The sequence below is a fragment of the Eumetopias jubatus genome, unplaced genomic scaffold (assembly GCF_037043125.1).
Source record: "Eumetopias jubatus isolate StellerSeaLion01/CBP00866 unplaced genomic scaffold, mEumJub1_p1.0 scaffold_1, whole genome shotgun sequence".
Taxonomy (NCBI): domain Eukaryota; kingdom Metazoa; phylum Chordata; class Mammalia; order Carnivora; family Otariidae; genus Eumetopias; species Eumetopias jubatus.
Window position 1 is genome coordinate 11,563,845 of NW_028274807.1, and position 17,238 is coordinate 11,581,082.

Consider the following 17,238-nt stretch of genomic DNA (forward strand, 5'->3'; position numbering starts at 1 on the left):
GGGGAATGTTAGGTTTCGATGAGGTCATGAGGGTGGAGCCCCCATATGGGATTAGTGTCCTTATCTGACGAAAGACGCCAGAGCTCTGTCTTTCCACTGTGCGAAGCAATACGTGGCAAACCAGGAAGAGTCCTCACCAGACCCTCAATCGGCCAGCACCTTGATCTTGGACTCCTAGCCTCCAGAACTATGAGAAATAAACGTCTGTTGTCTAAGGTCCCAGGCTATGGTATTTTGTTATGGTTGTCCGACTAAGGCACATTGTCAAAGAAAAAACAGCACTGGACACTTACTAAAAAGGCAGCAAGGCAGATTGCATTCAGATGACTGCAGAAGAGGAAAGAGACTCCAGTGGAGACTGTGCTCCACTCCAACTGAGACAAAGGTGAGAACAGAAAAGGAACAAAAAGGGACTGGAGCTATGTGGACATGGAAGATTCCAGAAGGAGGTAGGTGGAGGATTACTGAAAATGGTTTGGCAAGACGGGTTGTACACAAGATGCACGTTGTGGGACAACGTACATTTAGTGGTTTGGCAGCATTGTGTTTTCTTGAGTGAAGACTCAGCATGGGGTTGGGGTCACCTTTATGGAGATAGCCTAGCGTGGGTGGAAGCCAGTTTGGTCAAGTCCCTTAACACAGTATGTGGGTGAGTCCTTTGTGCCAGATGGAGTTCAGGTTCACAGGAGCCCGCTCACTGGCAGGTGGAGCCTGGCCTGGGCTGTGGGGCATGTGGTATCCGCATCGGAAGGGACACGGGAAACAACCCTCTGGGCCTCACATGGATGGCGGTGCCCAGCTCCCCTGCACCTGCCCACCAGCCTCGGCTCTCCTGAGACTGGGAAATCGTGTCCTGCTGCTCAGAGACCATGGCCCAGCTCCAGCCCAGGCAGCCCTGCAAACTTCTCCTCTACCCAGTGGCCATAATCTTCCAACAAGGTCTGAACCCCAGCCTTGGGAAGGGGACCCCCCCTCCAAGTTTGTCCTTCCCTGGGCACTCTTCTTCAGCCTTAGAACACCTTTCGAGTTCTCTTTGCATCTTTATAGCTTCTCCCCTGTTTCAGTTTAGTAATTCTATACATTAAACATCCACAGCTGATCGTGTGGCTTCAGTCTCCTGAATGCCCCCAGAATGATACAAGGTCTGAGTTAAAGAATGAAAGTTCACGGCCAAGCAAGCTTGAGCAGTGGTAGATGAAACGAAGGCCAACAGGCTTCTGGACCCTGAGGTTACAGGAAGCCTTTAATATAATCTGCAGTGTTACCCAGACAACGGGCCACTTCTTTCGCTGAGCTTGGTGAGGGACTATGGCCCAGTTTGGGATGTGATCCACTATACCGAAACATTCGTCATAGAAAGCAAGAGACAGAGCCCACATGATCGTGAGCCTTTCACTTGTTCTGCATTTACTCTAACTCGAGTTACATCACCCGATAAGCTAGTATGTACTCAGCACCCACATCACATACACTTTGCTACAGAAAGCCCAAGACTGCTTGGGTTTAGGGAGCTCACAGCGGGAAGGATGTAAGTGATGCAAGGTTTGCCTTACTCCAATACAAATGTTGAAGCAAAAGATGCCCTGTGACCGTATATAATGAACCATAAAACGGGGGATCGCATGCGCTCGGAAGTCAGGAGGGGAACAAACCACATATTTATTTGTATTGAGGATGCTTCCCAGGTAACAACCTATAACCCACTTTTTCTTTACCCCCCTCTCTTTTCTGCTCTCAACCTCATCTTTCTGAGGCAGGCCCATCAAAGTAGCACTTTACACCAGCGCAGTGCCCATAATTCTGGTCCTGAGGTCATGTGATTCCCGAGACACGTGGTAAGGGCCCCGAGCTATTTTTTGGCTCACTTGTGACACCAGATGTGTGGGATTTCCACACCAACAACCAGTTCTCCAGTCCTCCAGACCCCAGTTGACTGTCCTATAATTCAGTTCCATTCTGACACTAACTGCCCAGGGTTAGGGCAGACCCCACAGGCTGAAGGCTCAATCCCTGAGGACCATCCCCACTCCAGATGCCAGTCCCAAGTTCCCGAGGGTCACCAGTGCATAATAAGGGACACAGCTCAGGAACAGCTGGATGGAAGAGCTTAAGGGGTGAGGTGTGGGGAAAGGCGTGTGGAGCTTCCAGGCTGAGAGGCACCTCCCACATCCTCCCCAACACCTCTCTGTGTTCACCAACCGAAAAGGTTTCTGAATCCCATTTTTAGGGGTTCTTAGGCAGGCTTCATTATGTAGGCATAGAGAATTAAATCCGTGGCCACTGGTCATTTAATTCAATCTCCCGCCCCTCTCCCCACCCTGGAGGTCAGGTGTGGGCCTGAAAGTTTCAACCCTCTAATCACACCATAGGAACCCCTATGGCAGCCAGCACCCAACCTGCTATGTCAGGGCCCACCAAGGTCACCTTATTAGCATAAACTCAGGTCCAGTTGAAAAGGGCTTGTTTCAAATAGTAAAAGATGTTCCTCTCAGGATATTTCCAAGGGTTTTAGAAGCCTTGAGCTAGAGGGGCGTCTGGATGGCTCAGTTAACCGTTGGGTGTTGGACTCCTGGTTTCGGCTCAGGTCAGGATCTCAGGGTCCTGGGATGAGGCTCTGCACTCAACATGGAGTCTACTTGAGATTCTTTCCCTCTCCCTCCCTCTGCTCCTCCTCCCCTCCACCCTCTGCTTGCTCACATGCTCTCTTTCTCTTTCTCTAAAATAAATAAATAAATAAAATCCTAAAGAAGAAGAAGAAGAAGGGGGAGGAGGAGGAGGAGGAGAACCGTGCTAAGAACCAAAGCAAAGACCAAATATACATTTCTTATATGGCATGCACCCGGGCACTGTGCTAGGACCAGCAAGACAGAAAAACACAGTGTCCTGGAAAAGGTCAAGGGACCACACAGGGCAACACAACACAAACAAAGCTGGAGGTAAGCCAGGATCTTCGGGAGCAGGGAAGGGGCAGGTAGCCCTGGTCAGAAATAATGTGTGTTGGGGCGGGGGCAGGGGGGGATGATGTAAAGGAGGGCTCCAGGAGAAAGGTTGCCCATCAGGGACCTTGCATGTAATAAATGCCTCTCCAGAGGGACAGATTCTGTGCAGATCACTTTCAGAAGGCATCAAGGTCTCTCTTAGGTTCTGCGTGGCATATGGACCTCCCCCCAGTCAGGCTCTTCCTCCCAGACCCGGCCAGATGACTACATCAGTGTGTGACAGAAGGCGAGTCTTCCACAGGCTGGGAACTCTTTGTAAGAAAAGCATGGGCAAAGTGTTGATGATTCGGGACGATAGGTTACAACACAACAGAGAAATTGATCCATAAACCTCCGGTAAGGGCAGACAAAGAGATTTATGTCCTCCACCATCGGCATTAGCCATATAATTTGACACACTGGAAAACATAATGGAGTGAAGCCAACAAGCAGGATTATGTTGATAAGTCTTCATGTTAAAATGAAGTCGTAATGTTAAATTAAGCCACATCATTTCCATGACATGGATTTCTGTTTGCTCTCCCATGCACCCAAACGCTAAGGTTCTTTGGAGAATGTTATTATTGTACTTAGTATTTGCCAGGGAGTTGCTGAGCTGTCTGCCCTCAAGTCATGTCCTTCCTGTGTGGTTTGAAACCCTGATTATCTCAAGCCTTCTGCCCCAAGCTGTCCCCAAGGCCCAGACAAGCACTTGCATGTGCGTCCCTTTATCCCACACCCCCTGCCTTGCAAACCCACTCAGTACTGTTCTATTAGGAAGTTTAATTAGCAGAAAAAAAGTGGGGGTCCCAGCTGGAGCCCAGGTTGCATCCCCTGCCAGGGTCGGACATGTTTGAACAAGTGTTGGCGAGGCTTTTTGCACAGAGGACAGATCTGTTCCTCGGGAAAGAGAGATGCAGGGAAGCAAGGCTAGTCCTCTCTTGGAGCCTGAGTGCCCAGAAGTCCAAGCAAGAATCCTGAGATTTATTGGGGGGCTGCTTCTCTCACAGCACACCCCGAACCATGTGATGGGGGTGGGGAGCGGAATATGCGGATTGGCTTGAGTCTGGAGTGGGAGTTGGCGTGGCTTCCTCCAGAAGAACCTGAGCTTCATGGAAGATGAGTGAACACCTGAACCAAACTCACGGTACTGTCAGGAAGGGGGGTTGGGGAAAATGCATGCAGGGTGTACAATCAGGTGTAAGAGGAAGAGAAGAAGACTAATACTGCATGAATGCTACCAAATGCTAGGTGCTCTGACATAGACCAGCCCAGGCAGTCCCCTTATACATTCTGGAAGGTGGGAACTGAGGCTCTGAGAAGTTCAGAAACCTGTCAATCATCACACGGCTGGCAAGAAGTTCAAAGCTAGGTCTATCAGATTCAGAAGTCCATGTGATGTTTCTATTAAGTCTTTGTCCAAAATACACTTCTGTTTTCATTCAAGGTAAGGAGTGGGGAAGGCTACTAGTTTGGTTGAGGTTTAGTTTTTTATTTTTTTTAAAGATTTTATTTATTTATTTGAGAGAGAGAATGAGAGAGTGAGAGCACAAGAGGGGGGAGGGGCAGAGGGAGAAGCAGACTCCCCGCCGAGCAGGGAGCCCGATGCGGGACCCGATCCCGGGACTCCAGGATCATGACCTGAGCCGAAGGCAGTCGCTTAACCAGCTGAGGCACCCAGGCGCCCCTTGGTTGAGGTTTATGTCTCTCTCACGCCACAGGTGCACTGCAGGTCAGCTGGGGCTCTGCTCCATGTTATTATTGTCCTTATTCTGAGACCCAGGTTTCCAGAACAGTCCCTCTCTGAAACACTGCTGGTCTCAGTGCTGAAGGGAAGAGCTCTGGAGGGTCTCACTTGGACCATTAAATGCTCCAGGCTGAAGGGGCACCTATCACTTCTGCCCGCCACTCCTTGGCTAGAATGAACCCATGGCTGTGGCCAACCACAGGGGGGTGGGGAAGTGCTCCTACTTACCAGGTGTCTGGAAGGCCAAGAGCCAAAGTCTGGGGAACAGCACTAAATATCACATAGAGCTGAACCAGATGGATTCTCAAACCATGTGCTATGGACTGAACGTTCATGCCCTCCAAAAAGTCACATTGAAATCCTAACCTCCACTGTGATGGTAATAGGAGATGGAGCCTTGGGGAGGGTGATTGGGTCATGAGGATGGAGGCTGCATGATGGGATTAGTGCCCTCTGAAGAAGAGATGGGAGATCTTGCCTCTCTCTACTCTCCCCCAAGTGGGGATACAATGAGGACACGGTTGTCCGCAAGCTAGTGGTGGACCTTCACCAGACACGGGATCTACTGGGACTTTGATCTTGGACTTCCAGCCTCCAGAGCTGTGAGAAATAAATGTCTGCTGTTTAAGCACCACCTGAACCCCCACCCCTACTGCCCCAATCTGCAGTAACTTGTTATAGCAGCTGGAACGGACTAAGACACCATGTTCCATGGGGTTCCTCAGGCCACCAAAGGGAGCAAAGAGAAGCTCAAACCCATCCCCTACTTTCTCCCTTCTGCATTTATATAAAACAAATATTTCTATATTAAAAAGTCATTAAAGGGCACCTGGGTGGCTTAGTCAGTTAAGTGTCTGCCTTTGGCTCAGGTCACGATCCCAGGGTCCTGGTATAGAGTCCCACATCGGGCTCCCTGCTCAGCGGGGAGTCTGCTTCTCCCTCTGCCCCTCCCCCCACTTGTGTGCTCACTTGCTCCCTCGCAAAAATAAATAAAATGTTTAAAAAAGATCATTAAAAGTGGTTCTGTTCCTTTCAGAATTAACACTGCTGGCTCTAAAATTCTGCTCCCCACAGGCTCCCCACTAGGCCCTGATTAAAACTTGTTCTAAGACAGAGGTTCTCACCTTGGCTTCACTTCAGAATCACATAGACACTTGTAAAAATCTTTTTTTTAAAAAAAACTTTTATTTTATTCGAGAGAGAGAGTGAGAGCAGGGGGAAGGGCAGAAGGAAAGAGAATCTCAAGCAGACTCCTCACTGAGCATGGAACCCAATATGGGGCTTAATCTCACGCCCCACGAGATTAGGACCTGAGCCAAAATCAAGAATCAGATGCTTAACCGACTGGGCCACCCAGGCGCCCCCACTTGTAAAAATCTTGATGATGCCCAGGCTTCATCCTAGACCAATGGCATCAGAACCTCTGAGCTTGGGGCCCAGATCTAAACAATTCCGTAGAGCTCCCCAGACGATGCTTCCCTGTACCCCATTGAGGGCCAGGCAGACCCTTGAGGAAGCTTTAAACTCTGAGGGCTGGTTCTTCTCTGCTGGGTTGAGGTCCCACGGGGAAGCCAGAGTTGGGAGTTTTGCCGCAGCCAATGAGGCAGGAGGTGAGCTGAGGAAGGTTGAAGGGAATTTGGTAGTTCCCCTGACTAATAGCTCCGGCCCCAGCCCAGCAGTGGGAGCTGGGAATAACGTGGGAAGAGGGCCGTGGGAGCAGTGTGGAGCAGGAAAGTGTTGCCACTCCAGGCCGGGCCTGAGAAAAGCATTCCCTGTGAGCAGGTCACTCAGCTGCAGAGAAAACAGGAAGCACATCCGGAGGTGGGTGTCCGGCACCAGGTTCTGGGTAGTTAAAATCCACACACGTGTGTATACACACACACACACACCGCACGCACACACTCATGTAAACACCCCCCCATAGAAACACATACCGATTTCCACACACATATACACATTCTAGACACACACACACACTTACATCTACACTCACACACATCTTACTTGTTCCACAAGAAAAAGATCAAATTTTAGGGCGGATGAAACTCAGCCTTTGCCTGGTCCAATTCTCTCATTCTACATGTGAGGAAAAGAAGCCCCAGAGAAGATCCAAGGCATATGCCCCCATGGGCCCTCCCTTTCAACTCTCCTTAGCTCTAGAAAGTACACGAAGTGTTTTTATTAAGAGTCCATTTTGTAGGAAAAAAGGCAACTGAGGATCCTTCTCTTGGTTGGCAAGCAAGGAGAAGGGGTCCCTTTGCCCTCTCTTCCTAAACACTTCGTCCTGAAAATGGAGCAAGAATCCTTCCAACTCCATGGGCTGCATGGAGAGTTCACCAAGGTGCTTCGGGTAGAGGGCCCAGGGCCGTTCCCAACACTAAGTTTGCGCATTATTGTTACCCCCAGTCGCTGGCCGAGCACATCAGACACGTTTCACTGGGAGTATCCTCCCAACAGCGAGTTTGGGGAGTAGGCAAGAAGTCTGACATACACCTGCTCACACAGGTACAGGGGCAGGTCATTTGTGAGTTGTGAAGCTGGGTTCATTCTCAGCCCTTTTCCCTTCCTTCTCTGCCTACCGTAGGGGAGGCCAGGCTCTGGGCCTCAGAGGAGGTTCAAGTTGCCAGGCCAAAGCCCGAGGGCAGCCCCTCCCCCGCCTCTGTGTATGGGAGACCGAGCTACTTGTCCCACGGTGGGAGCAGGGAGGCCAGGGCCGCCGAGGGGAATGGGGCAGAGCTATCCCCAAGCCCAGCTTTGGACAGAGGCTCTTAGGTGGGGGTGCTGGGGGTCTTTGACTTGCTCGTTCTTGGTCCCCCTGAATGTAATTGGGCCTCCTGGGCAGTGGCTTTGGGGCACAACTAGAAGTTCTTAACCCCAGCAAAACTCCAGGGCCCAGGAGACAGGACCACAAGAATTGGGTCTAAGCGTCTCCTGGGGTGCCCACAGTGAGCAGCATGGACGAGCGACCTCCGTGCCCTGCCAGGGCTCTGGCCTTGGGAATGGGGGTTAAGAAGCCTCAACAATGCCTGAGTCCAGCGTCATTGACCTAAATAAATGCACACATATACAAATCTATTTATAGGTGTGGCGACTGTTTCAGTTTTTTTTGTTTTGTTTTGGGTTTTTTTTTGGTGCAACAAGTTTCCAAATGTTTCTTTCTTTCTTTTCTTTTCTTTTTTTTTTTTTTTTTAATGCCAAGCACGATTTGTGTCCGGCAGAACTCAATAAAACTACAACAATCCTCACCAAGTTTAGGATCCCCCAACAACCCCTCCTCTTGTGAATTCAAGTTAGGACTTCTGTCACTTTTTGTCTTTGAATCAAACAAACTTGATTTTCCAATTATACAAAATTAATTTAAATAAATTAAACACACTACAGTGTTCTACCTTAGAATATCAGTTACCCAGGCCGTAGAGAAGAAAGAACAGAAAAATTTTCTAGAAAAGCAGAGGGTAGTTACTATTAGGACTGAGGGAGAAGGCTGTGATTGGGAAGGGACGTGAGGGTACTTTTGGGGCTGGCAAGGCCTTCTCTCCTGGGAGGTGATTATGGTGTTGCTTATAAGTCATCATGGACACAGATCCAGACTGCCCCCTGGTGGTCTTTCCATCACCCTCCAACATCTCCAAAGTGGGAGGTAACCCCGAGTTGCCATATTCTCTCTCCCAAGCCCTCAGGAGCTCTCAGTAGAACCTACAGCCAAGGAGGGGAAGCGGAGGAGGTGCAGAACCAAAGGAAGGAGGCAAAATGAAAGGTTCTCTGAGTTTCTCTGGCTGTGTGTGGTACAATGATTTGCTTGAGTCCAGGCCCCTCTTGTCCGGCATGTCAGGCTACTTCCTGGTCCCGCCCAGACGCTGGCGAGGTCTCCCACTAGCCCAGCGAGGGTGGGCTGCAGAAGGAGTCTCTTCAAGGGCTGCTGTGGGTTGGCATTGCATCACTCTGCTGATCACTCTGACTCCAGAACCCCCTCTCTGGTCACCTCCAAGGCCTGGTGGGCAGCCCACTGGGAGCCCACCTGGGCCCAGCCCCATGGCTCCTCCTTTGGCTGGTTCTTCCAAACCCATGGCCCCTGTGCCCTCTCTAAAAATAACCCCCAATGGCATCTAAATGTGTGCATTTTATGCCAAATTCCTCTTGTCAGTGTTTTCAAATTCTATGGCCGGATTTACTTATAATTAATGGAGTTAAAACAGTGAAGTGCCATTTTTGCCTATCAGATTGGCAAAGATTAAAGATTACTAATATCAAGTGGTGGTAGCAATCTGAGGAGTACAAATTGGTACAAACTTTTTAGTGGATGATTTGGCAATATCTACCAATATTTAAAACATTCGTGGCTTTTGACCTCTACTTTTCCCTGCATATATCTACATCAGACCTTCGTAACTATGAGGAGATATTCATCATAGCATTATTTGAGATAGCAAAGACCTTGAAACAATCTAAATAACCACAACATAGGGCATTTTTCAAATAGTGTGTGTCACATCCAAACAATGGAATACAATCTAACTATTAAAAACAATTAGGTCTTCCGTATTAATGACATGGAAAAATGTCCGTGATTTATTGTGAGGTTTACAAAAGCAAGTTACAGAATATACAGTACAATTCATTTTTTGAAAAATTATACGTCTGGGGGTGCCTGGGTGGCTCAGATGGTTAAACATCTTCCTTCGGCTCTTGTCATGATCCCAGGGTCCTGGGATCGAGCCCCGCATTCGGGCTCCCTGCTCCGCGGGAAGCCTGCTTCGCCCTCTCCCACTCCCCCTGCTTGTGTTCCCTCTCTCACTGTGTCTCTCTCTGTCAAATAAATAAATAAAATCTTAAAAAAAAAAAGAAAAATTATACGTCTATTCATGGATCTGTATTGTACTCCTAAATCCAGGTAGAATAGTGTCTGAAAGACACAGAACAATCCAACAGCTTTCCGGCTGGTGAGCAAAGCAGGTGTGCATGAACAGTGACTTCTGTAAGGCTGGAAATTATCTACAACACCTATGTATTGTGTTTATAACTTAAAAGGTAACAGAACATTTTTTTTTTTAAAGAAGTCTCCACACCCAACATGAAGCCCAATGTGGGGCTTGAACTCTCAACCCTGAAATCAAGACCTGAGCTGAGATCAAGAGTCAGATCCCCAACTGACTGAGCCACCCAGGTGCCCCCCAATTTTTTTTTAATTTCAATTTTGACGGTTACCAGATCCTCCCCTTTCCCCCTGCCCACCCCCTTCCAGCCTTCCAGAGCTTCCCACTTCCTGAAATACCAGGAAGTACTCTCACCTCCCAGGTAGGGGTAAAGATTTAATCAACAGACCACTTAGCAAGCAGGAAGTGCACAGATAAGGTATAAACAAAGTGTCCCTCCTAAATAGCCTTTGGTCCCTCCTCCCCTCCCCTGCTTTGCATTCATATCTTTGTGTCTCTCTACAGAGACCTAACCATCCCCCTCAATGGAGAAATCTTTGAATTCGGTGGCTGCAGTCCCCCCCTACAACCACCATTGGCTGCACATTCTCTGGGCTCTGTGGAGCTCACCCCTTCCTCAGCAATTCAAGCCGGAGGAGAGAGGTCAGGAGCTCCTTGAAGATTTATCTCAGCTGAAATACAAGCTCTTCCCCATGGCCACCCCATCCCTAGGTTTCCACACTTGGCCTGCTCCATCTCCTCCTTGGATGGTGTCCCTCCCGTGGGGACCCATTTTTAGAGCTTCTTTCCCCAACCAAGACCCATCTCCTTTTACTGAGACTCATTGTTGACTCTTCTCTCCCACAAGATGGCGCTTTCCTTGAGGGGACTTCAGGGAACTCAAGTTTTTCCAAGATTTACACAACCTGGAACCTGGAAGCATTCAAAATTTGTTGATGAGGTTGAGAGGGAAAAAGAGAGGAATGAAGGAAGGAAGGAAGGAAGGAAGAAAGGAAGGAAGGAAGGAAGGAAGGAAAAGAGGAAGGGAACACTTTCCATTTTTGTCTCGGGGTAGACAACTTACTTCATTTCAGTGTTAGTCCTCAGTCTTGATTTTTCTTTTTAACTTTTCCTTCCTTTTCTCCCCCTTTGCCCTTCCCCCCATGACTTTTTTCTTTTCTCATCAGTCACTGCCAAGCTCTCTGAGGGTCTGTCTTCCCAGCCAGTCTGTCTCAACAATAGCAGGCATTTATTAAGCTCCATGCCAGGGAATTATATTTGCTACTTCATAAGTCCTTGCCTCAATACTTTGCCATAGGTATTCTCCCCATCTTACAGAGAGAGAAGTTGAGGCTACTGAGAGTGGAGCTAAGATTTGACCCCCAGGTTTATCTGGTACCAGAGCCTCTGCCCACGACCCCAGTGCTCAGATTTACTCTACTTCCCTACACGGCCCAGTGGGGCCACATTCACACCCAACACCTTGGACTGACATCTGCTTGGACTCGCCATCCTGGCATTTCCCACTCTGAAATGGAATCCACACAAGAAAAGGCAAGGTAAGCATTTGATTCTTGTTTATTTATTAATGGGCAAAATAGTGCAATGGTGCTCTCCAATGTCACCTCTGGGCAACAACAGATTTTTTGAGTGTTTTTTAAATTGTGTGTTTGATTTGTTGTTTGTTTCAGTACCATTATGAACTCAAAGATTTTTATACATTCATTCTGCTTCAATTTCTTGCAGTCATTATTTATTTCTTTATTGATTGATGCTCAAATTCTTCCATTGTTGGCCATGGGAGCCTTTTTAAATGGACTCCAACAGAACCTGGTAGTCTTTGATGGCTTCCTTGTTTTCAAGCTGGACAAGATGTCCCAAGCTTGTCTTATACATTTCCTTCCCCTAGAACCAAAGGACCTCCGATTCCTCTAATAGGAGACAATATTAGGGGCTACAATCTGGGGGACAGAAGTACACACTACAGCTGGGTTGAGTGTTTTTATTGATGTTGCTATTATTGACATGATAAGCAGGTTCATTAGTTTCAGCTTTATTTCATATTTTTGTTTTATCTTTCCTTTTTAACTTTTGTTTTTAAAAAATGCAAAATGTTTATATTTTCTGGTTAGAACTATAAAACAAGTTACGTTCAGAAAAGACTGTATTTCTTGCTTTTTCTGTCCTTCCTGTTCTATTCCTCCACTTGTAGGTAAGCAATTTTAATTCTTATTTGGTTCATTCTTCTGTTTTTCCTACTTGAAAATATAAGTAAATATGCATATTTATTTGTCACTTAGTTATATGTATATATTTACACAAAAGATAAAATATGACACATTCTGTTCTATACTTCTGATCATGTTTCTCATATCCATACTTGAACATTGGATGAAAGAAGCAAAGAACTGTGGTCTTAGAATTGACCTCATTGCTTTATATAGTGTTTTCACACTGCCATTCCAGAGCACAGGGGACTTTGGGACAGTGGGGAAAGGAAGTGGCTGAAAAGGGTGACTCGGGGGCCACCATTACCACTTCAACCACAGCAGCCACACCTCTGTTCTACATCTTTGGCATTCCTATCAAATTTGGTCTGAAAAATGGTCCCCACTATTAAAAGAAAAATCCTAAGAGAAAATGGCCATAAGCTAATAATCAACCCAACCTCACTGTTTCTGGCTTCTGAGAGGCTGTTCAGAGAGCACATGCTTCATGGTAACTAGGCTGGGGAAATCTTACTGTCAGGGTTGCCTAAACTTGAATCCCAAGAAGACCCTGGTGAGAAGAGAAATACTCATCCATTCAACAGTTGAGCGAAGGACCTAATAAATCACGTTGTCCACATTGTCGTTTGAGGGAAACTGCTTTGTCCATTTATGAAACATCTTAAGCTCTAAGGACGGGAACAAGAAAATACAAAGGCAACTGAAGAGGCTGCTGGGATTTAAAGAAAACTCTCTTTTGCCCTGTGTATATAAAATTAAAAGTGCTTTCCAGATAGGTTACTGAATTAGCTCAAGAACTCACAGCCCCAGTGCAAGACAGGCATGCTGGCTGAATTTCTTATACTCTTTGCCTCATCTTCCTCTGCCATCTGTGAACTCCACATATGTGCAAACTTAAACCACACACATGTGCAGGTCTCACTGGACATGTCGTGGCTCTACCACTGGTGCCTGGCACAATACCAAGTGCTTAGTAGGTGCTCAATAAATCTATCTGAACTGGATGAATGAATGTAAATATTCCTCTTCATCCTCATGAACCAAATGGAAAGGGGTCATAAATGTGGCTTATCGCTGTTAAAAGATTGTTGTGGTGGGTAGGATTGTGTCCCCCTCACCCAAATTGTATGTTGAAGCCCTAACCCTGATCCCAGTACCTCAGAATGTGACTCTATTTGGAAAGAGGGTCTTTCAAGAGGTGATTAAAGTAAAATGAAATCATATGGGTGGGCCCTAATCCAACAAGACTAGTGATCATAAGAAGAGATTAGGCCAGAGCTAGGTGTGCACACAGAAGGAAGGCCATGTGAGGACACAGCAAGAAGGCGGCCATCTACAAGCCCAGGAGAGAGATTTCAGAGGAAGAACCCAAACCTGCCGACACTTGAATTTTGGACTTCCAGCCTCCAGAAACATGACAGAATAAATTTGTTGTTTGAGCCACCCGATCTGGTATTTTGTTATGGCAGGCCTAGCAAACTAATACAATTGCCAATCTCTGTCCCAAACCATGGCAGAAGCAATATCAAAGAAACATTTTTATGGTTAGCACTTCCCATATTCTATAAGCCAGAAGAAAATTGTGCTGAGTATGTGTTTCATGGTGCTTCATCCTGTCCTGCTGGAAAGTCAGGCTTTGAAAGTCAAAGTGTATCTATGTGACTGGCCTAGCTGTAAGAAAGCCCTTTGTGAGGTCATCATGCTACTCTTGCCAGATGTGCACAGAAAGAGACATGCAAGCTTTTAAAAAACACTTGAGGAGACACCATGCCTCACTTTGCAAACCCTCTTTTAAGAAACATCATCACCAGAAATCCATTTGATAGCATCAGGAGGAAGCAATGTCTCCAATATTTGAAAACCTTGAGAATGCTGCAATATGATGGATTTAAGACTATATATTTAGGAGAAACTGATATCACTGAAAGTCTTGTAACTGGAGAAGATCTTAGTGATGGGTATTTCATGCAAACTCCAACGTGGTGTATTGTGCATGCTGGTAGTAGTCAAGGATGGGTGCCTTGGAAGTATCGGATGTTCCTAAGAGATGAGTTATGCATCAAACAGGAAGACAGCCTCTTCTTTGAGTTCTGTGATGTCACAAAGAAGGCCTATGGGAAGTGTGCCATTGTGATCAAAGAGAGAAGACAGCAGGACGTGATGAAGCCAAATGGAGATGAAGAGCCAGAGGCCCAGGTCCATGCCCCATCAGTCATTAACTTAACGAGCATTGTGTGTAGCCCTGAGGTAGCCAAGTCCTGTGGCCATGAACTACTCTCTCTGCCTTCCCCTTACAATTACCTAAACCCTTTAGACTCAGCCTGGTCTTCTCTGAAATGGTTTATCATCAATAACAGAAAGGAGTTTTGTTTGCACTACATTGACAGTGTCTATTCTTACCAGTATATACTTCTCAGCGATGTAATTAGCAAAGGGATTGAAAGGATAAACCCAAGCAAATGGAAAACAATAACCAACAAAGTACGGAGATGGGAAAACTACTACCTTGGTAAATTTTCTTAAAGGTGATTCCTCTTACAAGCGGTTGGAACCATGGTATGGGCATAGTCTTTACCAACTCTGCTGAGCTCAACTCTGGACCACTGCAGCCAAAGATGCTCCAACGGTGACCTCACAGAGATGCTGTGAGGACTGAGGTTTCTAAGGCTGTTGGCAAAGTGCTTTAGGTTTACTGGAGGTTCCATTAAAGCTTGTTGGTAAATTAGGGATCTTGACTCCCATCTTGTTAAGGCCACCTTGAGAGCTATGTTAATGGGAGGATTACAACTAACCCAGCCCAAAAGAGCTCAGTGGTGAGCAGGGGTGAGCAGAGCTAAAGGTTGTGTAGTAGAAATTTAAGTCAGAACCAAGTGTGTGGTCACAAAAAGTTGAAAATAATGTACCAACCAGTTTCAGCCAACCAAAATAATCTACAGGGAGACAGTTTGCTATGAGCGGGAGATGTGGTCCAGACAGTGGCTGAGCAGGCTCTTTGCTTCCCACTGCTTGAAAAAAAGGTGTCGGAGGTTGAGTGAGAGACATCTGAGGTGAAACACCATCCAGATGCTCCAAGGCCAGTTGGTGGTCCCAAAAAGGCACCTGGAAAGCTATAGCAATTGATTGATTCAACTGGGACTTGGTGGGTGAATAGGTGAAGTGAATGGGGGTCTGTGGAGTCCACTTATTTAATATTTCATCCAACTCCAAGAATCCTACCAGGAGGTCATTAGAGTTTGCCACGGAGTTGCATCTTGTGGCCCCGAGAGCCGAGACACCTATGGCTGGTGCCTCACCTGGCTCAAGTTTAAGGCCGTTGCTGATGCAGGTTGTAGGGATTTGTGGTGGTATGTTTCACCTTTATTGAAAAAGACCTGCCTCCAATTAAACATATCAGAAATTTCACTCGCATTTATATATGTTCAGGCAGTAATTTTACAACAGACAAAATTATTCCAGAATATGTCAAAAGCAACTCATGAAAATCTCTACCTAACTCCTAACAGAATTACCCACATATAGATTGTGAGGCCAGGTTCCTGATAGACAATTGCAGAAAATATCGGGTGATTTGCTTGTCTTCCTGTTCTGTTTCCCTCCAGAACCTCCCTGCTGTAATAAATTACACAGACTTGGTGGCCCCAAACAACAGATATGTACTGTCTCCCAGTTCTGGAAGCCAGAAGTCTGAAATCAGTTCCACTCCATCAAAATCAAGGTGTGGGCAGGGCCACACTCCCTCCACAGGCTCTGAGAATCAGTCGTTCCTTGTTCTTCTGGCTTCTGGTGGCTGCTGACATTCCTTGGCTGGTGGCCACACGGGTCTAATCCCTGCTTCTGTGGCCACATTACTTTCTCCTCTTCTAATTTCCCTCTGCCTCCCTTTTGTAAGGACCCTCATGATGGCATGTAGGGCCCATCTGTATAGAGATGGGAAAACTACTACCTCAGAATCGTTAATTGAATTCCATCTGCGGAGATTCTTTTTCCATATAAGGTAACGTTTCACAGGTTCCAGGGATTAGGAGCTGGATACTTTTGGGGACCATTATTCAGCTGACCACAGATGCTAATTCAAGTCTTCTGCCAACTGAAGTATAGCATTCCCATCAGCAACTAACCTGGTGAAACAACTCTTATCGTGAGCTATGTTTCTGGGGCCTTCTTCACTACCTGTTTCACGTTATGTTTTATTTTTTATTTTTTTAAAGATTTTGTTCATTTATTTGACAGAGAGAAACACAGCGAGAGAGGGAACACAAGCAGGGGGAGTGAGAGAGGGAGAAGGAGGCTTCCCGCAGAGCAGGGAGCCAGATGCGGGGCTCGATCCCAGGACCCTGGGACCACGACCTGAGCCGAAGGCAGACGCCTAACAACCGAGCCACACAGGCGCCCCTCACGTTAAGTTTTAAAGCAGGTAATAGGACTCAAACCTCCTTGGTGACTTCAATGAGTGGCACTTGCAGGCCCCAGTATAGCTGGACTGGGTTTGGGGGTATGAGTGTGTTTTGTCCCTACATCACACTTATTACACACCTACCCAGAGTTCCATGCAGTCATAAGCACTGACAGCTACATGTCCTTAACTCATTTAGTTCTCCCAACAGACCGTGATGGAGGAACCACTGGTCTCTCTGTGTTTTAGATGGGGTAAACTGAGGCACAGAGAGATCATGTAACTCGGTCCAGTGTGGAGGAGTTAAGGTTCACACCCGGTGCTCACGCGTACAGCCATTATTCACGCCGCCTCTCTACTCCTGGGCAGTTCATCTAATCCCATAACCATCCCATCATGGAGGTTCTATCATTTCCCTTTACAGGTGAGGAAACCGAGATGTTTTGAGGTCAAGCAAGCCCGTCAGACGCTAAAGCCCATGTGCCTAGGCACCATGCTTGGCTTTGTCGTTGGAGCCCCGCGTTTTGTTTTTCTCTCCCACAGTTCACGTGGCAAAAGGGTCTCCTCTGACAGCTGACAAAGCGGCCACCTCCAAGTGGATACCACAACAAAAAGAGATTTCAATGCAGAATTGAGCAAGAGGCAGAATACCTTGCAAAGACATTATTTTCAGGGAGGGGAAAGACATGGAAGGTTTTTAAGGTTCTCAGACAAATAAGATAAACTAACAGGAGCTATTTTTGTTTGAAAACCAAAATGATCTAAAAAGACAAGTTTATTCCCTTGGGACCTTGTTTGGTCATTAGGAAGGCAAGGAGGGGAAAGAGACGTCAGGACAACCAGAGAGATCAAAAGGACCTCCTTTAATGTGTGATTTAGTTACATAATACTGTATGCATAATTAAGAACGCTGCTTAATACTAAGCATGGAAATCTCCAGCAGAAAAGTAATGGAAAGTATGTTGGGCTTTGGGAATCC

General features: G+C 46.8%; 1 protein-coding gene across 1 annotated transcript; it reads left to right on the top strand.

Moving 5' to 3' along the window:
• Nucleotides 1-13,633: 13,633 nt before the first annotated feature.
• On the top strand, nucleotides 13,634-14,389 carry CUNH21orf140 (chromosome unknown C21orf140 homolog). Its single transcript, XM_028114254.2, has one exon. The coding sequence runs from the start codon at nucleotides 13,634-13,636 to the stop codon at nucleotides 14,387-14,389; it is 756 nt and encodes a 251-aa protein (XP_027970055.1).
• Nucleotides 14,390-17,238: the final 2,849 nt, after the last annotated feature.